We start from the raw sequence: 23,793 nt of genomic DNA, 5'->3' as shown, positions 1-23,793 counted from the left end.
CAGACACTGGAGAACATTCAAAACAAGATCCACCAACTCTTTGATTCCGTTGCCCTACAGGACTGGGCAAAGAAAGGTCTAGAGTACTCTGTCATCGATGATTTACCTTATTACCAAGGCCAGCTATTTTTACCGCAAAAGGAACTACAGGAACTTGTCATTTCCCATTACCATGACACCTTAATAGAAGGGCATCCGGGTATTGCAAAAACCGAAGCTAAAATTAGGAAGCAATTTTGGTGGCCTACCTGGCGAAAGGATGTCAAGTCATTTGTCATGTCTTGTGGCATTTGCACACAAAATAAAGGGCAAAAGAAAAAACCTGCTGGATTATTGCAACCATTAGACATACCACCTACCCCTTGGCATACCTTGTCATTAGACTTCATCACGGATTTACCCCCATACCAAGGTTACAATACCATTCTAGTTATTGTAGATCTTTTTTTCTAAAATGGCCCACTTCATTCCTTTAAAAGGGATACCTTCAGCTTCAATCCTGGCCAAGGAATTCCTTGAAAATGTTGTCCGCCTGCATGGCTTTCCTTCCGTGTTAATTTCAGATCGGGGCAGTCAATTCATTTCACATTTTTGGAGGAAATGCTGCCAACTGGCACAAATTGATGTTAGGCTTTCGACCAGTCACCACCCTCAGACCGACGGTCAAACGGAGAGGACCAACCAGACTCTTGAACAGTACCTCCGTTGTATGCTACATCAGTCTGAGGGGAATTGGAAAGACATTCTGTGGATCGCAGAGTATGCGTACAATAATTCCGTACACTCAGAACTGGACAAAGTCCTTTTTTTACCAATTATGGACACCATCCTCGAACCTCGGATTTGGACTCACCCCAGCATCTAGAGATGCCCTCAGTGGACCATCTCCACGCTGTTATTACACAAGCCTTTAAAGAAGCAACCATCTATTTGCAAAAGGCTAAGGAAAAATACAAAAAGGATGCGGATCAGCACAGACGTGAAGCTCCTCAATACCAAATAGGGGACCAAGTATGGTTAGCCACTAAGCACTTACCACTCAAGGGGACTCGGACCTTTAACCCCAGGTATTTGGGACCTTTTTCTGTCAAGGCAATTATTAACCCAGTGGCCATCAAATTGGACCTACCTGCTCATATGCGAATCCATCCCGTTTTCCACGTGTCTCTTTTGAACCCAGTGCAACCAGGAACAAGGCTAACCACTCCACCTGAACCTATCCTCATAGATGGGGAGCCCGAGTTCGAAGTCAAGAATATTTTGGACTCAAAAAGAGTGAGATCAAAACTCTTTTACCTAATTGACTGGAAAGGTTATGGTCCACAGGAAAGGTCTTGGGAACCTAGTGACCACGTGCATGCACCTCGTTTAGTGAAGAGTTTCCATCGGGAATTTCCAGACAAACCACGGCCGAGGGGGAGAACGACTTTAGGAGGGGCCTTGAAGGGGAGTGCTGTCATGATGCCTGCTCCCGGAAGACCAGACCAGGCCCAGCAGCCCCGGAAGCAGGCATCATGCCACTTGGAGCATGCCCAAAAGCCCCAGTTAGGGGCTGTTTGGGTACAATCCTGGCGCCATGGGCGCCAGGCTCATTATTGATAACTTACCTGAGGCAGACCATGCTGCATGAAGACTCAAGCCAAATGAGGCTTAGGAGGGACTATTTTACTGAAGGGACTATTTTGTTACTTGGGTGGGGCTGTGGAAGAATACTTACCTGGATCTTCTTCCAAGGCTATTTAAACCATGCCCGGACAGCCACACGTGCTTCGCGTTATTCTGCTTGCTGCAGCGTAACGCTCACCGTGTTTTCAGCAGCTCCAGTCTTCAGCCACGCCCGCTTCAGTCCTGGGACTCCTGAAACAAGAAGACAAAAAGGATAAAGGTTAGAACAGGAGTTTTAACTTTAATCCTTACCTGAATCCTGATCCATTTCGCCACGTAACTGAAAGACAGAAGTCTTTGAAGCATCGCTTTGCATTCCTACGGCTCCGCGCTGAGCTCACCTGCTTGGCGGTACTTCAGAATTCCATCACGCTCTCTCCATCTCGCGGCCGCCCTCCGACACCTAAGGAGACAAAGACAGCAAGGCGAGCAAGGGGACTCTCAAAGGCCATACAAGCTACCCCCAAGGACTTACCTGATTTACCACGGGAGGTACTCACCTCATTTCGGGTCGGCGCAGTCAACTCTGCTTCATCGCCGTACCCCGGCCCCTAAGGCGAAAAACACAATAGACTTACCTGAATCTTACAGAGTGCCATTTGGAAATCTTCGAGTGGATTAATCGGCAACCTGCAAGGAATCGGACAGAGTGAAGAGCAGACATTTGAACTCTTATGAACAATTGGACTTTAGAGTCAATACTGGAACTCACCAATTCCTCTAAGGCAGTGAAGTAACTGGTCATCAACGCGCCCCTGCGGTCGACGCAGGATGGAGAGCTCACACTTCCAAACCATCAGGTGAGACTAAGGAGGGGACATCAAGAGTGATCAGTGGGAAGACAACGGGAGTGGGGAAGGAGGGTTGACACTCAATTCCACGGGTGGTTAATTCCTCTTCTCCTTTGCAGAAGAATATTCTTGCGAGCCAGACAAACTAGGCTGAGCGGGCCAGTCCAGTCAGTCATCTCGGCGCTAAACATCACGCTGGTGGAAATAACAGCGGCCCAGTTCCGGTCGACGCCCCCGTGGGAACCAGGTGAGCGTAACAGTGCCACAGTGTTAGCCAAAAATAACAAGCAAAGGAATGTCAATGTGCACTATGACCATGCGCCCACGGCCTTTGCACATTTACATCTTACTGTGGAGGACAACCAGACACACATGCATCAATGAAGAAATCATGATTGCTGAAATATACACAGAAGGCAGTAAGCCTTTCAAAACTGCACACATTAAATGCATGCTGGAATTTGTGATGGAAACTTGTTTTCCTTTTTATTGGTGCTCATTGCACGTGTTGCCTTGGCTGCAACAGTCCACCCCGCCTGGGGTGAAATCACCCCTTCCTTTCCCATTCCATCCATGCTATTTCTATATATTAACCCACCGCTTTTGTATTCAAATTCTGTTTTTCAGAAAAGAAGTGACCCATCTGGGCAAAGAAAACTGCCCAGCACTATTAATTTGCTTTTTTTTCCCAGGCATTGTCCTTCTGAAGTATAGGGAAACCCGAGCTTGTCTGCACCTCAGATCATCTTTGAAAGATGACATATGTTGTGGGACCAGGCACATTGATACCATTCAAAAGGAAGTCAATATTGTCATATGTGGGATACTTGAAAGATTTGTTTTTCATTGCACAGCTGGCCATTAATATTGTTCTTTTTTGTGGCATGTGATCCCAAAACAAAACTCTGCCACGCTGAATGATGGGTCACATTGTTATTTGTCCTTGAATCCACCACACTAACAATTTGAAGGCCAAAATGTGTCGAACAATCACAAAGAAGTGATAAGATTCACTATATTGAATGTTTATGTAGGAAAGTTAAGTTTCTATTACTGAAATCTAGGGAGAATGGAAAACAAGACATAATATAAGCAAAGTTTTAAATAATATTTATGCACATGAGAATGGCAAGTGTGCTGTATGCTACATGATTGATGTGACGGACAAATGTTCAAATGACATTGTACATAATTGTAACTTAGATTGATAGTCACCAATATGTACTGCGTATATAAAATTATAAATTGGGTACTGAAATATATTTTTCCTTTTTCAATGTTACATTGCTATAATATACACATGGGTACAGTTTACCAGTCACCATTATCTTAGACAATTGCCAGACACCAATCTATCCTGTTGCAGTAATATGCAGCAACATGGCACTCTATAGGTTCTGACAACGTGCAGATGTGAAGGGGTTACATCTGAAATTTAAACCACCAATTTCTTTTCTGTAATGTGACACCATGTGCGACGATCAGAAATTAGTCATGGACGATAACTTTGTGAAGAATGCAAAGGCTGGGATTAATCGATCAATGAATGGAATCGGCATTATAAGATCACCATTCACAGTTAAACAAAAAATGAGAACCATGTAATGTTCAGTAGCTATAACCTCTATTGGAAAAAGTTAGCCATGTTTTCGTGGACTTAATTACCTCTTTTCAGCATTAGGTCAAAATTAAAAGTACTTGTTACACTCCCGCCCACTGCAGTTTTCTTCAAAATAAACACTAACATTTTTGTGAAAAGAACTGAAATTTTGCATCCGTCATGGATGTGTGTGTTTATGTTCCTGCGTTAGATAACGTTTTGGCGATGACCGGGTACGTTTGGCTATTCCCCAAGTGGAGATCATTGTGAGCGTCTAGTGTTGTCGGCGTTAGGGGCAGATCATCAGAATTAGTGCTGTTAGACCACTTGAATTTAGGGCGATGGATCAACTGATAAGATCAGCACAAGATGGCAGTGTCCTACCCGTCATTGTCGCATGTGTTAAAGTGAGAAAAACTCAGGTAAGCTGCATTGGAATTTTCTTTTTAAGAACAATCAATGCATGATTTAAAATACATGCCCAATCCATTGGGCCAATACAATTTCTGACTAAACTACTCCTTTAAGCCCACTGGGAACATCTCTGGCTCAACTGTGAAAAGACATTTTCACACGGTCCGTCGCAGAATTAGCCCCATATCGTCACTAGCAAAGCACCAGGCTCTCTGCTGGACTTATGTATGCTTAAGCAATTGATTCAACAATCATTCCCGTTAAACGCCCTCAGTAATATTTATGAATGTTCCTTAAACCAAGGTTCCAGATATTTTAGGCACACTAGACAGAGTCTTTGTTGAAGGAACCATCCTGGATTCTAGAGATCTGGACATTTCCAATCTGCCCCATCTATAAAAAAAAAAAAAGAAATCTAGAACAAGTGATTTGTTAATTCAGTCCTATTTGGAAACCCATATCATCCCAGATCCTCTAGAGCAGTGGTATTGAAACTGTGGTGCTGCCACCACCTGCAGTGAGGGAGGGCACAAGGGTTTGATTTAAATAAATAATCAGCAACTCCTTTTAATGTAAAGTACAAGCAGTTCTGGCATTGGGGTGGATGCTTGACAACAGTATTTTACTGAAGAGGAAAGCACTGCAATGGTTTGGAAACCATTGCTCTAGAGATTGGCTTGTGTCTGGTTTGAGAAACAGAGTCCCTTCTGTTCCCAGCCCTGGATAATGCGTGTGCAATCTCTGATAACAGTCATAAAGCAGTCTTAGTACTGATGGATCTTTCAGCATCCTTTAACAACATCAGACACTCAGGCCATCTCATCTGGGGTCAGAGGCACTGCTCAAAATGGGCTATATACTGCATGCCAAATGCTAAATCTACTGAAGTCTAATCACACTTCCCTAGCTCTGGAGACCTTGCGCTCCCTTTGTGAGGCGATCCACAATCAAGGTGCAAGTTATTCATCACCAACTCCTAGATAGTGGCCCAGAGCATATCACATCTCGAAGGCATAAATGTCCAGACGTGCTCTCTGCTCATCAAATGGCAGATTCTTAACTTTCCCATTGTCTCAGTTAGAGGAAGAGCCTTCTCTGTGCTCACCCTCTCCCTTTGGAATGCACCACCTTCATCTATCAGACAAACCACAGCACATCTTCAACCATCTGTTGCAAGGATCATTAAGCACACAGAGTGCAATTATCCCTGCACAAACGAGACACTCCTGGCATTCAAGTGCTTCAAAAACAGTACTACTGGTTATCTTGGCCAATTCCCAGCTCAAAAGTTTTAGTAAAGCACCTGTAAGGAGGGGAGGAACTGCAATCCGTGGTGCAATGAGAAGTCAGGATTTGGGGAATGCAATGGAAAAGATGGGGAGCTCCCTAAAGGAAAAGGGAAACAAAGGTATAATATTAGGAAGAAACTTCAACATTATGCATTTTTCCCAGTATTTTAGTTTATGACGAATTACTCATAAGTTGAGCTATCCCATTGATGAACCAGACCATCACTCAGGGATTCTGGCCCAAACAGAAGACCTTTCCTGTCCTTTTGCTATGAAATCTCCTACACTGATGGGGTTCCCCTACCTTGAGAAAAAGGTGCTGGACCACTAGAGGGAACATTGGGAGCAGGGAGACCAGCCCACTGATCAAATCAGCTTTCAGGTTGAAGGGGTCCTGGAGATGAAGGACTCAAATATGAATGTTGCAGCTTATCAGCCATTCCCAAATAGTGACTGCTAACTTAACGGAGGGTGCAGAGTTGCAGTCACCCAGTTTGCTCAGTTGGCAGTGTTGTCAGTCAGGACTTGCACTGAGGCCCACAATCATTGTAAGAGGCCCTAAGGGCATTCAAGACAACTTGAATTTCCCAGCCATTTATGCGACTGGAGCGCTCTGCCAGAGACCAAAGATCATGCACTTGCAGATCTCAAGGGTTGCTCCCAAGCCCACAACAGAGGAGTCTACCGTAAATATCACTGAGCAAGAGAGTAATAGGGGGGTGGGTTCAAAGTAGACAATCACTTCACTAGAGTAAATCTTCCTTCAAGAATGAAGGCATTAGAAATGACCATTGATTGCAGGGGGGGGGGGGTGGAGGCGGAACGCCTGGCACCACAGAAAAGTCAGGTGCAGTAGAGTTCTCATCTTGAGTCTGGCATGGGTCACTGTAAAAATGTAAACTGCCATCAGTCCCAAAAAGAACTGAAATCACCAAGACATGGTCTTCTGGTGAGTAAATAAGAAGTTGCATGCAGCAAGTAAGTGCTGAACCTTTGACCATAGTGGGAGAAGACTGACTCGTGCCCCACAGAAAACCAATAACCATCAGGCTCTGGACAACAGTCCATGAGAATGTCCCCAGGTTTACTAACAACTACATTCGTAGGCATGGGTAGGCGGGGGACAGCCCTCCCCCAGCCCCCACCCCAGATCCACTGGGCAGAACCAGTGTCCCTAGTAAGGGGCAGACCAGATCCGCCCTGGCATGATCAACTTGAAGCTCTCTACAGAAAGAGGTTGATGGAAGAAAGATGCAGGATGGTGCACAAGCCTGGCTGGATGTTTTTAGATACTGTGATCAGCCCGGAGAATAAGCCATGTCCCCTCCGATTAGAAAGTACCTCCTGGACAGCATGGAGGGATAAGAGCTCCTGTATCTCCCATGAAACCGAAGCATATGCAGGGCGTGGCAAACAAAACCATGCAGCTACTGAAAAGACCCGCAGGTGAACAACCACATCATTGGTTTGTCTTGGCCTCAATCATATTGGAGGAAGCATGGAAAATCTCATGGTCAAACGCACCTGCTTCTTGCAGGGTAGGGACAGACTGGTCTGCCTGCTGTGCTCTTCTCTCAAGGAAGCTTTTGAAGCCTCCAAACAAGCTAGATCTTCTTTCAAAACCTTTAGAGGAGGCTTGAATAGCGTACCCAAGACTTCTCCATCAAAGTGTTTTTTTTTTCTTTTTCAGGAGCTCCTCAACAGTCCAAGAAAGAAAATGCTCCAACCCTCAAAAACAGTCAAGTCCAGTATTTGGCCCTGCACACGAGTATAAAATTGCATTGCCCACATAAGTGCTTGAAACAAGCATATATGCCAAAAAGCATGCTACTGTCGGTGATCTCTAGATTGTCAGCAGCTGACACACCAAGGTCCTGGGCTATCTGGTGAACCTCTGCCGACCCAGACATGAAAGAATCTTATTGCTTGGAAAACTGCTCAAACGTAGCAAGCTCTTTCCAACTCCATTGGTTAGCAGCAGTGTAGGGCTGTAGCATTAGCCTGACAAAGGTTAAGGGAAGGTTTAACAAACCTTTTCCCCACTCTGTCCAAGATCTTGTCTTTATTTAGCAAATAAGAGCGCCCAAGAGGCTGAGTGTCCGGTTGAGGCTGTTCCCATCAACAAGAGGCTGGGGTGGAGAGCAAGACATCCCAGCTTTGTAGGCACTAACCGTCTTCCACATAAAGACTGAGAACGCATGAGGCTTTTGTAATATCTTCTTGGGTTTTAGTTTTGACTGGGAGGCCTGACTTCTTGACACTCCTGGAGGCCAACAAACCTGAAAACTATGGGCTCCGAGGGGACTCATGCACTGGTATGTCTAATAACTCCAAGAAATCCATGACCTCTAGAATCCACAACATTAACCCTGCTGACATGAAAGCAGCAGGAGCCAGAGAACCTGCAGACCCAAACATTCCACAGCCAGTTGGGGGAGCACTGGGACACAGGGGTATCAGCAATAGCTCCTTGAACGAGTCCTCTCTTCCAAGAGGCTGCAGATGCCGGTTACCAAGATTGTTCCTGCTTCCCTGTAAGCCACGTGTGACTAAAAACAAAACATACAGGAGGTAGTGGCAGGTCAATGTGGGGCAGCAACATCCAGGTAGGCAGTGATTATTTAACTGAATGGGCAAAAGTACCCTGTCCCAGAAATGCAGGGGACTGGCAACCACTGACAAAAGTGACTCTTTATGGCCCTGTGTGATCTTTGGCCACAGGAATCAGCCAAGTCATGAGGGCCATTTTATATTGTCTTGATGTGCCAGCCATTTTGTTAGTGCATAGTCCACAGGAAGCATTGTTAATGACGCACGCCACCTACGGGGTCCGTGAACTCCAGCGGGGCCTGATTCATGCTAGAGACTTTATGGCACACAGACTTCTCTACCCTTTTAAAAGGGTTCTTGGGTTTTCACCTGGATCAAGCCACTGCTTGGGCAACCTCAGACCTAGACCAAGAATTAGCACCTGAAACAGGAAGCTCAGTCAGGCTTGCGCCTCCACTAGGAGGATCGTCAAGATTGCCCCTGGTGTTAGCCTGGAGGGGCACTGCAGGGTCACCTATTGATATCAAAGGGCTACGCCCTAAAAGGAAGTTATTAATCACTTGATGTTAAGTTTGTTGAAATGAAGACTTGTAGATACAAGTGTAGCGATGTGAGAAAAGCTCTTCTTAGAGAGTGTTGCAGCAGCTCCACTGGTACTCTGTCCCTTAACACTCAAGGATGTCCTTGGCCAGAATGTGCCTGTCGCAACTCGAGGAGGAAATGCCTCTCCAGCAGGCTAGGCCCAAACAACCAGGCCTCCAGAACTCCCAAGAGACCTTGATAGACAAGGCAGACCGTCACACCTTCTACTCCTCAGAGATGAGCCGTAGGCTGCCCAAATGCCACCATCGGTCTCTATGAGCCCCCCACAACCTTGGAAACCCGAGTCCCAGTCCATTTAAGATGAAACATTCTAAACGCAAAGACGTGTCCAGTGAGGAGCCCCTTCTCTCCCAATCTCTACATCACTTCAGCCCACCCTACACCACAAGCAAACCTCTCCCTCCAAAGGATCCTACCCCCAAGCAAGGCACCAAGATGACCTGGAGCTCCCACCCTCCACCTTTTACCTATGGAGTTGCAATACATCGTGCTTAAGTTTCACTTTATAGCATCCACCCTTCAATGGCTATATAAAATATACACACGCAGTTTTCTTAAGAAGTTACAATGGCAAATTCTTTACATGAACTGCAGAGCAAACTCAACCAAGTGCCTTTCCAGAAAGACATCCCAACAAATGTCTTTACAGTTAGGTTATCTGTCAATTTCCTTTCCACTTGGACATTCCCAAGCTTGTTCACATGAAGACTTTATAAGATGTCAATCTTACCCGCAAAGCGCTCTCATATCTAGTCAGTAGCAGATATATTAGATGCTCTCCTGGTAGATAGAAAATGTTTTGTAGCATGTATACACACAATACATAGGTTCTAGCTAATCTGCTGCCTTTGGAAAGTAAGTCGGATACGGGTTTGTTTTTCCTTTGACAGTAGTAGCCACACATGGTTAGTTTGTGCAACAATAAAACATTGTGTATAGTGGGCTGCACAACCAGTTAGTTGACAGAAATGAAATTCTAGAGTAAGTAAACTACCCAAAATAGGAATCTAAAAATAATGAACAAAAGACCGAAAAGTGAGTGATTCACTTTGGAGTTGATATTTTTTGCAAAGGTTCATTTAAGGGGATCAGAGAGACTTTCTGCACCAAGTCAAATACAGCAGCACTTTGAGAAAAGTATAGATCCTTCTTTTTTAATGTTAAATTCCTCTTGGTGGTTCTGCTGCCATTTAAACAACCTTCTCACATGAAGCTCGAGGATCATACCTCGAAAAATTCGTTGCAAAAATAAAATACTGAAAGCAGCACAAATGGAGAGTAGAGAAAGGGAGGCAAACAGTGGTCCATGGTCACAACATGAGGAGGAGTTCAATACTTTTAAGACATAATTAAAATAGTGTTGGCGGCATCGAGCTACAGGTTTAGTAACCTGGCGAGTGCAAGCAAAACATCAGAAATACTACTGCAATCCAAGAAGCAGTGTGTGAATTTTCTATTCAGCCTGGATGTGTGCTGCATTTGTCTCCACCTTTTTATTCCCATCAATGCCTCACCAAGCTCCTTCTTTTCAGTCTTTGATCGTAGTAAATTCTCATGCATTTTTTTTGGGCTACACCTTCATATATTTGACAGTTTACTGGATGATCTTTACATTTGTTTTTCCTTATGTTTTCTCTTGGTTCCATTCATATTCAAAATGGCATTAAATTGTACAATATCCTTAATTTATGTACAGTGCTTTAGCGTAAACCACCAAGTTTAACACATGTAGTGCACAAGTCACACCAGGGAGATAATCACTGCAGTTTTTCAGATCTTACAGGGCAGGGCAGTATTGTGTAACTTAGGGTTGGATCTCAAAATGATCCTGTCATCTTAAACATGCCTATGACACACTTCCTTCTGGTGACAAATCGGTTCTTGCAGATAAGGCAGTCTGGGAGCCGACATCTGCATGTTAAACCCTTTTACAGCAGCAAGGATTGTCCTCTTGTAGATTTGGAAGACACCAACCCAAATACAAGCATAGAGGGCTGTCCAGCCGTTGAAGAACCATCCTCAACATAAAAGTTGGCCTCAAGTACCGCTGAACCCAAAGCACAAAAGAACTGTGTTGGTGGTTGGCCCGTAAAGAAGTTGGCCATTTTTGGGGCTCTCCTTGGTTATCCCAAGAGTCTCATATGGGTTTCTATACCAATATAGAATTGGATCAAGGATCCTACCCTGCTTGCCAGCAGGCCCTACTCGCTCCCTCTCCTCCCCACAGTCTGGGGACCTACATCAGGAGACAGGTAGCATTTCTCCTGGGGCGGAGCCTACTCTTGCTGCTTCTAGGAGCCCATCTATAAATCCTACTAGAAAAACCTCAATCTCGACCTTCAAATTTGTACTGAAAACACTAGATCTTTAATAAAACACACAGTGAAAGTGGCCACATATATCACAGAAATGACAGTAGACATCTGTGTCATTACCAAGACTTGATATGATGCAGCAGGCCCTTCTATGGACTTGGCGATTCCAGACGGATATAGCAAGTTTCGTCAGGACAGATTGGATGGAAGAGGTGGGGAGTTGCCATTATTTTAAAATCTCATTTAGATATCTGGGAGGCTAAGAGCCTATCCATTGCTGGGACTGATTCGAAGCTGGTCAAAATGGCGCTTAATGAAGAAACCACTATGAATTTTGTATAGACCCCCCTCGATTGCTGCTACAGACTTTCCAACCACGCTTACTCATTTCCTACTACCCCTTTTTAAACCGAAAACGAGATTCCTGCTCTTGGGGTTTGGGGGTGGGCGGAGCACTTTAACCTTTGGTAAGGTCACGAGTGTGATGGAATCGCCTTGGACCTGGCAACTGCTCTGGAAAATATGGGTTTTGAGCAGAAGGTCCATGAACCCTCCCATTGCAGGGGACACACTCTTGATTGGGTGGTTACACACAATATCTTGACCAATGACCTTCAAGTCCTTGCCTGTCCGTGGTCAGACCGAATGTCCCATTACATTGAGAGGCTTAGAGCAAATTGAACGTCTGCTATCACCAATTTACCTAATGTGCAGTATTTGTCTAACCTTCTCTCCTCTTCGTTCGTCAATATTTCCAACACACTGGCACCTTTGAAAAATAATGACGAAGGATATTACGCTATTAGAAGTTGTGAAGATGGTGAAAGAAGGGGGATGGAAGAAGAATGAAGTACTAAGTGGGCCATTGAGAAATTCCGGTCTTTTGTTTGGGGCGTACAATTCACCATACACACAGATCATAAACCTTTAGTGGAAATATTCAGTACCAAAGGTCTAGACAGAGTATCCAGCAGGATTAGGAGATGGGTCACAAGGCTTCAGGAGTTCAGTTTTAAAGTCATGTACATTCCAGGTTCAAAGAACATTACGGCAGATTGTTTGTCCCGCTTGACCAATCTTAATGATGTTGAAGAAGATTTTGGAGATCATGAAGCCGTGTGTGAAATATCAAGCCAAGCAGTATCCAAGGAGGATTGGAACGATGGCATGACGAAGGATATTACGCTATTAGAAGTTGTGAAGATGGTGAAAGAAGGGGGATGGAAGAAGAATGAAGTACTTTCTCCAGAAGTAAAGGCTTTTTGGGACGTACGTGAAGAATTATATTTGCAAAGTGATTGCCTCATGAAAGGAGACAAATTGATACCCCCTACCAACTTAAGAGAAAAGATTATAACGATGGCTCACGAAGGACATCAGGGAATTGTAAAGACTAAAAAGAATCAGAAGCACATATTGGTGGCCCGGTTGTGATAGACTGATCGAAGACCGAGTTAGAAAATGTATCCTTTGCTCTAAGAGCGATAAAGTGTGCAAGGGTGCAGAATATCCAATGGTTTTGAGAGAGGTCCCTGAGAGTCCGTGGAGCGAATTAGCTATGGATGCGATTGGTCCCGTTTGGAGTGATGGGTGTGCTACGTATTGTCTAGTTATAATTGACATGTTAACCAGATGGGTTGAAGTTGAATTTTTACCTAAAGTTACCACAAGTGATGTTATAAGATTCATGGAAGAGGTGTGTGAGAGAGAGGGATATCCCAAAACAGTCCTCACAGATAATGGCTCACAATTTAAATCTGAGGAAATGGAGACGTATTTGAAAAGTAAAGCCATTTACCATAAGTTGTGCGCCATTTACCACCCACAAACCAATGGCATTGTGGAGAGGTTTAACAGAGTGATAAAAGATGCTATAAAACTGGCATGGGCCAATGGGAAGGAATGGAAGGTAGCGGTCAAAGAGACTCTATTAGCCCACAGATTCACTCCTCACAGCTCCACTGGAGTCACACCGTTTGAACTCAATAGGGGCAGGAAAGCCAATACAAATATGTCTCCAGGGTGGATGAATGATCTTGTGAGTAGTGAGAATAAAATAGAAATAGCAAAGGAAAATATTAGACATAGACAAATTGACAACAAAAAAAATACATGATAAAAAACGCTTTGGGAAATTACCTGAATTTCAGGTGGGTGATTGGGTGAGGATAAAACTACCTGAGAATTTGAGAAGAGATGGTTGCAAATGGTCCAAGCCTGTGAGAGTGGTAGAGGTTTATTCCCATGCTATTAGAACCCAGGATGGTAGAGTATGGAACAATGAAAGGGTAATGGATATAAGTGGTCAAAGATGGGGAAGTCAGTATGGTGCTTTGGGAAATATGGATAGTGAGAGAAGTAGAGTTGGTACTAATGTTGACATTGTGGATAGGAATGTGCGAGGTGAGGGTGAAGTGTTGAGCAGAAAATCAAAGAGGGTTTCTTCCTTGGCAACAGATTCAGATGAGTATCAAGACTGGAGTTACAGGTTTAGATCCAGGTCGGGAAGAGAATCCAGACCACCAAGATATCTCTGTGACTATGTGGGATGATGAAACTATGCCAAAGAGTTCTTCCATATAAAGAAGGGAGATGTGTAGTATCCTTCTTCCGTATAGCGTGCATCTGCACGAGACTATGCTTGGGGAGAAGAATGGAAGGAGGAGATGGAACGGTGGAAAAGGACAGTTGGAGGAGAAGCGGAGCTGAGGAGACGTACACGTCGTTGTCCCTTGTTTATTTATGCTTCCACTTAAACGAATATAAATAAAATAATAAAGAAATAAATATATATATATTCATGTTAACTTGCCCCTCCTTACTTCAGCGGAGCACTTTAACCTTTGGTAAGGTCACGAGTGTGATGGAATCGCCTTGGACCTGGCAACTGCTCTGGAAAATATGGGTTTTGAGCAGAAGGTCCATGAACCCTCCCATTGCAGGGGGCACACTCTTGATTGGGTGGTTACACACAATATCTTGACCAATGACCTTCAAGTCCTTGCCTGTCCGTGGTCAGACCGAATGTCCCATTACATTGAGAGGCTTAGAGCAAATTGAACGTCTGCTATCACCAATTTACCTTATGTGCAGTATTTGTCTAACCTTCTCTCCTCTTCGTTCGTCAATATTTCCAACACACTGGCACCTTTGAAAAATAAACTAGTCAAAGAGAAACTATATAACACCTGGTTTACACCCAGAGCTTAGGAGACTTAAAGCCTTTAAACTTAAACAATATTATGCCTGGAAAACTAGTCAGTCCCCTCAGCTTCTTGTAGCTTATAGACTGGCAGCTAAAGAATGCATTAAAAATATTCTTTTTAGCATCAATAACAGAATTAAAAACTCAGTCTGAGATGGAGATCTTTAAAATGTTAAAATAGCAGGAACTATGGATACTGACAATGTGAATAAAGAGTATTCCTGGTATTCATCTATTCAAGAAGCCATGCATGGAAAACTTGAGAAAACGAAGGAGGACATGACCTTAAAACAGGCCTCAAGATATTCAGGCAGAACCTAGGACGTCTGCTGAGCAATTAGATATCTCCCCTTTACAGCAGTTTCTCCCCCAGAACTGTGCCCGAGCTAGCTAGCATCCTCGATCATCTAAAATCCAAAGTTTAGGGTGATCCTTGTTCCATGTTGATCATTAAGTCGTGTTCATCTATTTCGTTGGATTCAATGTGTAAATTTGTGAACGCCTCAATCACAAAAAGCACAGTACTCACAGGAAATAAAAAGAAAAGCCTAGATTACTCGTACAAAAACAGGATTATGTCCTAAAATAGCCTTAGAGGCCCATCACAAATACTCTTTTTGTTAAAACTCCTGGACCATGTGGCCTATAGCCAAATCTCTGGCCGCATCTGAATGCCCTATTCTTAATAAATGGCAGTCAGGGTTTAGGCAAGGATAAGGGACACAGACTGCTTTCTTGGTGCTTAAATCCAACGGGACCATATAGATAGGGGTGAACTATCCCTCCTAAAGTTACTGGATTTATCGGCAGCCTTTCGACCTGGTGGATCATTCCATTTTGATCACCAGGTTGAAGGCCGTTGCCAATTTTTCAGAGAAAGCGGCCCCTTGGGTAGCTTTGTTTCTTAATAAATCAGGAATGTCGAGTCTTTCTGGAGAATCTGACACTCCCTCCTATTACCTTTGAATATGGTGTTCCCCAGGGGGGCCTGTATTGGTCCATGCTTATACAATATTTTTAGTCCCTTTTTGCACTATTAGATCAGAATGATGTAGTCCTTCACGAATGACGCTGAAGACACCCAGTGTGCCATCCCATTGACAAGCCCACATGACAAAGATGAATTCCTTCTCAAAGTATGATCTTATTCAGGGCTGGATGCTGCAGAATGGTCGTGCCCTTAACAGAGATAACAGAACTTTTGGTAGTCCGTACTCCCATATGGAAATTAGAGACTCAAATTATTCCCCAAAAGAAGGTTAAGACACTTGGCGTTCTTCTTGACCAGCACCTGACCATGAACGTGCATGTTAGCGGTCTGGTCTCCTCAGTATATTATATTAATCTTTCAGCCCACCTTCGCTCATTCATTACACATAAGAGCGCTGAGACCATTGCAAGGGACACAGTGGGCACCAAAATAGATTGTTGCTGCATTGTATTACAAAATCAGACTGCAATCGGTTGCAGGTAATACAAAATAATGCAGTTTGAGTGGTTACTGGTCTTGCAAGGAGAGACCATGTTTCGGAGGCCAGACATAGTCTGCACTGGCTCCCAGTAGACTCGAGAATACTGGATCGCCTTCCTCTCAGAACATACAAATGCTGTATGGGAAAAACGCCCCCTCATTTACAAGATCTTCTCAAAGAAAAACCCAATGTAGATTAAATCTTTTCTCTCTGATCAACCCTCCCAGGTACAACTTGGGTCCTTCCTATCCGCCATCTCCCTCTCTACCTGCGGTGTTCCCCCTGGGTCTACTTTTCAATCAATATCTGGCAACTCTCGCCTACTGAATTTCCATTTTTTGCTCAAATTTCCAGTGCTATGCGGACGACACCCAACTCATTTTCAGGCTTCCCTCAGCCACCTCCTCTCCTTCCCTCATCTCTGACTGCCTAATCGCCATTCAAAATTGGTGTGCCGCAAATGATCTTTGTTTAAACGCCAACAAGACTGAGATCCTTCTCATACACTCCCTCCATCCTTTCCCCTCACTCTCTGGCCGGCCTCCCTTGGCCCTCCTCCTGCCCCTACCTGCGAAGCTAAAACCCTTGGGGTCATCTTTGGCTCCAAACTTTCCTTCTCCGCACACATCTCTGATGTCTCCAAAAAGTCTAACTTCTTACTGCACCTCCTTAAAGGCACTCTTCCTTTCCTTCCCTCAGAAGCTCCTCGTCTCCCGAGCTCCGATTCTCTCTAGGTTGGACCACTGTAACAGCCTCTTTCTAAATCTACCTGCCTCCACTCTCCGCCCTTTACAACTAATCCAGAACAGGACTGCGACTGGTCCTTGGCCTCAAGCCCTGGGATCGTATCTCTCCAGCTCTGAAATCCCTTCTTTGGCTCCCTGTGGTTGCAAGGATTAAATTTAAAACCCTTTGCATTGTCCACAAGGCTTTCTGGGGCCTGGGTCCAAATTACCTTCAACTATCCCTCCGTAAATACCTCCCCTCTACAGCCCTTCGCTCCTCTACCTCCAACTCCATCAGGGTCAATGGTTTCTCAAAGAAATTAGCTGGTGGTAGATCTTTGTCTTCTGCAGAGGCCTCCCTCTGGAACTGCCTACCTGCTACCTTGAAACTTGAGAACCACCTAGGGTTCCGTAAGTTCATCTAGACCTTCCTCTTCGCCTCTGCCCGCCCCCCCCCCCCCTTCTCCCCTGCTGATCTGCTTTCTCTCTCAGCAATGCTGCACCTGGCCACCGTCTGCCCTTTGGGCCCAGGTACCTGCTCACCCTCGCCCTCCTTCACTGCTCCCTGGCCACCCCTTGCACTGGGGCCTGTATCTGTACCCATACAGGCCCCCCCGCACTCTTTGTTCTGCACTGATCAGATAGGGATTATCTGACTAATCGTGCACTTGGCCCGCACAGGCTGCACTACCACTGCTTCTGATCACTGCATTTATTTATTTTACTTTATCTTGTCCCCTCTTATGCTCTGCACTTTCCAATTTCTCCCCCCCTCCCACACACCCGCCCTCCCCCCTTTTCCCTTCCCCATGTCAATGGGCCTAGTAAAATCGTTGTTTGTTCTCTCTACTATTCCCCTCCCTTTGCCTGGTCACGCTCTGAAACACCTGTGTATGAGCGCGATATAAATAAAATATATCAAATAATGCTGACCAGTTAGTTATTCCGAGATGTAACACCAGTAAAGTCATTAAGGGCTCGTTTCAGAGCGCAGCCCCAAGAGCATGGAATGCCATGCCACTGGACCTCAGCACAGAAGTCCACAGACACATTCAGGAAAAAAAAGAAGAAAAAAACTGCCATTTGCCCAATTTCTTTTTCTGTTTGCTCATCTTGTTCTTTTGTCCTTCTGTGCTTCAGGCGCTTTTTAATGTGCGTTTTTCACCAGTGTTTTTTGTGCGCACTCTCAAGCCTATGGGTATATGGTTGCACAGTATAAATCCAATAAAGTAAAAGGCAGATGTGCGCACTGTGCCAACAACTCAATAGGGGGCAAATGGCTCACACAGGAATGAACCCAGGAATTCAATTGCTTGAAGCTCCCAGTAGAGCCCTTTGCAATATGTGCTCTCCAGGACTGCAGTTCACTTTAGGTTAACTGGCCAGCTCCAACATCTTCCCATTGGACAAATCTGCAATGGGTACTGCCAAGAGCAGTGAAACATCCAGGAATGTTTTCAACCAAGCATGTGAATACAAGGATCAGGATGGACAATGTATTGGCAGTCCAATTGATCTATTAGAAAGGGGGCTCAAGATCACATCTCTTGGCTGGGTTGGTCAAAAGATACTTGGTACTACTGCCAGCAAAACCTCCACACCACAATAAAATCTTCCAGAACCTTCTAGCATGGTGGTGGACTGAAACTAAAGATACCTCATGGAACACAAGGACTGGAGGTGTGGCCTACAAGTTTGCACCTCCTTAGATGGAGGTCTCAAAGGCTTACCACAAGTAAATGACTAGTGAGAAACCACTCTTAGCGATTATGAAATTGTATGTAGGGGACTGAGTGTCCAAGTGCCATGTTTAGCTAGCAAATCTACCCCCCCCCCTCCACTGCATAGCGACTAGGCCCATTCCAAACAGACCCCATTTGCATCACGTCTGAAAATTAATGTGTCCACGTTTCGCAGTAGATCCAAAGAGACCTTCCCAGTACTCAGATACCTTCCTGCATCGCTTCAGCCCACAAACTATGCCTTCCACTACGATAGTGAGAGTTCCAGTGAAGTAAGAAGGGTTTAGGAATCTGGGGGTGATGTATTGGAAATACCCCAAACAGTTTCCACTTCTTTGGTAAATCCCCAGGGTTTGTCCAAGTGTTCCAACAGTCAGGATGCCCGACCTCAATGGTATAGGATGGCTCCTAACTTGGCAGAATGGAAGGTTTTGGTGCTTGCTGGGGGGTCATAGGCATTCAGTCACAGACTCATCAGTAATTCCTTGGTTCCCTCCACCTCCCAAAGTTGCAACACAGCCTGGCCAGTTTGGATCAGCTGGTGTGTGGCATAAGGGTCTCGGTCCCATTTCAGTACTACATTTCCAGACTAACCCTTCAAAGAGCAGGGCTTTTATGACCATTGGCATGTACATATAGGCTGTCTGTGCAGGTCACTACTCCCTAAAAGGGGAGTCAGACTGGGTACAGCCCACCCCGTTGTGGCCCACCTCTTTAGAGTACAATTTTCACATCCCCAGAACATAAGCACTTCACACTTGTAGGAAGTAAAGGCAGTTTCACAGCTCTTGGAAGGTTGGCAGTCAACATCAGTCTAAACCTTGAAGCACTGTCAGCAATGCTCTTGCGCCTCAGCTACTGCAAGAGGCATCAGATGCCAGAGCCCAGAATTTCACCCAGAGGATCTTTTCACAGGAAGGAGTCAGCTTTATCACATCACAAGGCACAAAAACGGGTAACCAAGTCAGCATCAGTCTTTTCCCAATCACCCCAACCTTTGCATTGTCAGATTGTTTCTCAAACCCATGGCAAGTTGAAGCAACTATCAAACATAGTTCAATAAACAGAAAAGAAGTTACAAGGAGACAAAGTAGTTCAAATATTTCTAGTGCTCTGTGGGAGGGAGATGGTGGTGTGAATTATTAGGGATCCACAATTCCAGTTCTCTATAGGCTTACTGAACTGCTCCAATGTCTTCAGAGAGCAAGTCTGATGGGATGAGTCTGTATGTCACTGCCAAGAGTAATGTAACATGCAGGAATGTGTTCAATGGACCAAGCCTGGATCTTGGGAACAGCAAAACTTAAAAACGTAAGTTACTTCGTACTTTCAGTAGGGACTTTGTACTTTCAGTAGGGAATAAACAAATAGTCTCCTCCACGCAGACTTCGAACTGCGATCATAATGCTTGTTTAGTTTTTAAAAAATAAATGTTTTAAACACAGTCGGGATAAATTCTTGTGGTAGTACATCATCCAACAGAAGCTCCTGCAATAAAGGTTTCCTTGACGGTTAAACACATGGGTAGAAGCATGTTTATGCAAATGTGTGCTGAATATAATAGTGTCTAAAAAACACAAGGTATCAAGTAAAAAGAAATCCACGAGGTGCCACCAAAGGGACAATTTAAAACTCACAACATGGTATGTAACTTTATTCTTCTGGCATAATAACTTAACGTATTTACATTCTGCAGTCACATTTATACAAGCAGAGGTCTACCTACATTCATAGCTTACATGTTTTTGCAAAGCGAAATTGTGTTGGAGCATAAATTATACATTTGAAGCATGGCAAAAGGACACCAATTTCTTTAGATTGTGTGGAAAACGTGTTCCTGCCCTCCAGGAGACTATTATCTAAGAGCATTTACTTGCTTCAAAACAGCCACGTTTTTGGCATTACCTGTAGTTCTTCTGGCCATCATAGACTTGACACGTGCAAGAAACATTTTCTCAAAGAAATTGCAGATCAAGAACAGGTATGCTTTAGCAGAAACACTTTTTTGGAGGCAGCAGGAAAACAAACAATATGGATCTGAAGGTTTCATTAGTTTTGAAAGAGCATAGTTTCAAATCTTGGGGGTGCCACAAGCCACTGTAGGCTGTTTACAGATCGTGCAACACTCGCACAGCAATTCCATTTCCAGATGCAAATAAATATTACAAGCAATTGGCCAGGAACTTTACTGCAGTTGTAATAAGGCCAGTGATTAATTACAATGCCGCAGAAACCTTCAGCTCTGTAATCTGCGTGCAGTAAACAGGGTGGCCTAAACCGATTGGTCATGAAAACAGAGGTTAATGTATTACTTTTTTTTGCAATGGCTGAAACGCACGGCTGCCTGCGTTAAAGTGTTGGTACCCAACATACCACTTGGTTAAACGTTCAGCTTATGCTGCCAACAATCGAAATTTAAACATGAAATATACTATCGGCAACTCGTGCCATGCCTTGCTGTATTTTTAACGCAATCTGCATATTTAAGGCTTCAAGCTACAAAGACACGGACTTAGTACATTTAATGTGGAGCTCCTAAAGAGAGTAAAATGGGAATGAACAAGACAGGACTAAGCAGATTATAACAGTACAGTGCTACTAACTCCGCACAGCTCACGCCATCCAGGCGTACTGTCTTCAGTGGAGTACCTGGAAAATGCTCTCAAAAAGGTCGCCATAACACTACAAAAAAAACAAGTGAGAATTCACATTTTTGAAGCAGGCAGAAGAAAAAAAAAAAATTGTCCTGTAACACTTGAATACTGGGAGTGCTATTTTGGGGCTAGAAAGGTAGGACATTTGCAAGTAAGAGCTCCTAACTACTCGATGCTGCCTACCAAAATATAAATACCGAGGGAGCACCACGGCCGAGCAGTGACTCAGTGTTATGTACAAACTATACAGATTACCGAGATACACAAACATTGTATGTATATAAAAAAATAAAGTGCTTTCTAAGACGTCCCGATGCCGGGACATTACAAAATATTTCACAAACTGCAAAACAAATTGATACAATCATAGAATACTACATCCAACATACATAACAATGACACTATGTACAATCCCATCATATACACAGTATATACATATATGTTCTTATCTTTACTCAATATATTATGACAATATATATATAAACTTTGTTTTAGACAAAACAAGAACCCTACGAAAAAGCAAGGATAAAGTACAGAAGTCCAAGAGACATCAGTGGCAAAGCATGGTGGCAACCAGTGCTGTCAAAGCCATTACTTGGGAAAATATGCCAGCGCTCTCTTTTTGGATGCAGTACCTTCATGTCCTCCAAAGCACTCTGAGCAGCTGCAGTGAAATTTGCATCTCCAGTGGTAAGTAGATCAAAAACACAGCTGTAAAAATAGATGTCCTTCACTCTCATAATCTCCAGACATTTCGTGGTGGCAGACTCCAGTGTGTAAACAGACTGCGTCTGAGTGGAGGCTGTGTGAAGCAGAAGAGGCCCTTTGATAGGTAGAGGCAAATTACCCCGTTCATCTATGCGTTCACTCGAGGGGCAACCATTCATGCAAAGCTGCAGATCTTGGCTTTCTTCGTAAGCCATAGCTAGTTCTTCAGGCATACGAATCGCCAAAGTTAAGTAGCGCCCAAGTTGGCGCACAAACACAGTGGTCCCAATGTACTTTGCATGAATCTCTACATGTCTTCCACTGACTTTTTCTAGAATGCGCAAACTTTTAGAGTCACCCTCACGCCCATTTGTTGTGCCATCTACAAAGGCTGCTGGTAAGTCATCAGTCACCGCCAAGTATACCTTCTGATCTGTACAGTCTTGGTAGGATTTGAAGATGATTGTAATCTGAAAGGAAAAGAAAAAACACAAATAAAGTTATGTCAGTTAAGATTACTATGTAGGTTAAAAGGGAACAGTGATCTGGGCATGTTTTAAGAGGGTGGGGCATTTTACCACGTTAGCTGCACAGATCATACTTCAAGGACAAATTACACATTTTACGAAGTGTTCCAGTTAATGTACACATCATCCACCATAAAAGCAAACTATTTCTGCCAACTTAAACTTCCAAGTAGAAAATGATTGCAAGGGGAATATATCTCAGTTTACATTTCAATGGACTAAATCCCAACACACAGTGTTCAAATAAACACTGAAATTAATCATCTCTAGCGTCTTGATTTAGTTTAAAATTATTTAGGTCTGATACAGTTCGAAGGTAAAGAAATGTAAAAATATTAGCAAAAGACATAACCATGAATATTTGTATTTATAAAGCGTGCCAAGCCCGAAGGCATCTGGACGCTGGTTACAATCATACAGTGGTCCAAATAGTTGGAAAACAATGATTTGAACATGGTTTACATTGGTTAACATGCAGGTAGGTCAAGAGGCTGTAACATAGTATACAGCAGATTTAGAGTTCTTGATTGAATAGCCATGTTTTGAGGCTTTTGCGGAAGGCCCAGAAGGATGGTTCTGATCTTAGTGCGAACAGTAAGGCATTCCACTGTATCCGCTAGGATTGTGAAGCTGCTGCCCCTTTCTTTTTCCAGTTTGACCATGGGGATCGTGAGGAGGTGCGAGTAGGTGGTCCAGGTGGGTCTGCGCTTGAGATTTAGCGAATTCTCTGGACAAGTACTAGTTGCAGTATTTGACTGGCATGTGTGTGTCAACGTGAGTGATTTGAATAGAATACGTTAGTGGATGGGTAGCTAGTGGGCGTTTCGTCTAGCAGAAGAAGGTGGAATTTTTTCTGAATGTTCAGGGCTGCTCCTAGTGTGTTTAATAGAATCTGGAGTTTGTTGATGGTAAGAATGGTAGAACCTGTGAAGAGGGCATTGCAATTGTCTAATCTGGAGAGGATTGCAATTGTCTAATCTGGATAGGATGAGGGCTCTATCAATAGTGTTGCAGCCGTCAGTAGACAAGAATGGTCTGCAGGCATTTATCAGTTCGATGAATATGCAGCAGCAGAGGTGACATGAGTTTATGTGTCGTGTTAGTGATAGAGCAGCGTCTAGGTAAACCCCTAATGTTTTTACATCTTTTGAAACTGGAATGATGTTTCCATCAATGATGAATGAATTGTAGCCGTGCCAGTTTGCATTCCAATAAGGAGCAGCTCAGTTTTCTCGTCATTTAGGCAGAGTGAATGAAGAGACATCCAGGTCTGGATAGTTTGATATATTTTATTCAGCGCATTAGAGTCAGTCACGCAAGTGCCAGATGGGGTTAGGAGGCTCTGGGTATCGTCCACATAGTTAGTTTAAGAGGGACCCAGAGTGTCAAGTAGGTCAAAGAGGCTTCGTGAAGATATTGTAGAGAGTCAGGGAGAACCAACAACCTTTGGGAACACAGAGATGAGTTGGGTTGAAAGAGCGGAGGTGGAGAAAAGCCTCATAGGTTCTGTTTGAAAGAAATGTCGATCCAGGA

At 44.0% G+C, this 23,793-nt stretch overlaps 1 protein-coding gene across 2 annotated transcripts in view; it reads right to left on the bottom strand.

Moving 5' to 3' along the window:
• Positions 1-19,991: 19,991 nt before the first annotated feature.
• Positions 19,992-23,793, bottom strand: part of RGMB (repulsive guidance molecule BMP co-receptor b) — a 65,427-nt gene continuing 61,625 nt past the window's right edge. For both annotated transcript variants that reach the window (XM_069625452.1, XM_069625453.1), the window contains exon 3: positions 19,992-22,203. In XM_069625452.1, coding sequence (XP_069481553.1) covers positions 21,535-22,203 — 669 coding nt within the window. In that variant the 3' untranslated portion in view covers positions 19,992-21,534. The remainder of the gene's footprint in view (positions 22,204-23,793) is intronic.

This window comes from Ambystoma mexicanum, chromosome 6p, assembly GCF_040938575.1.
Source record: "Ambystoma mexicanum isolate Mex_15411 chromosome 6p, UKY_AmexF1_1, whole genome shotgun sequence".
NCBI lineage: Eukaryota > Metazoa > Chordata > Amphibia > Caudata > Ambystomatidae > Ambystoma > Ambystoma mexicanum.
The sequence above is the reverse complement of the archived record's forward strand: the minus strand, read 5'-3'. Positions and strand labels throughout refer to the sequence as shown.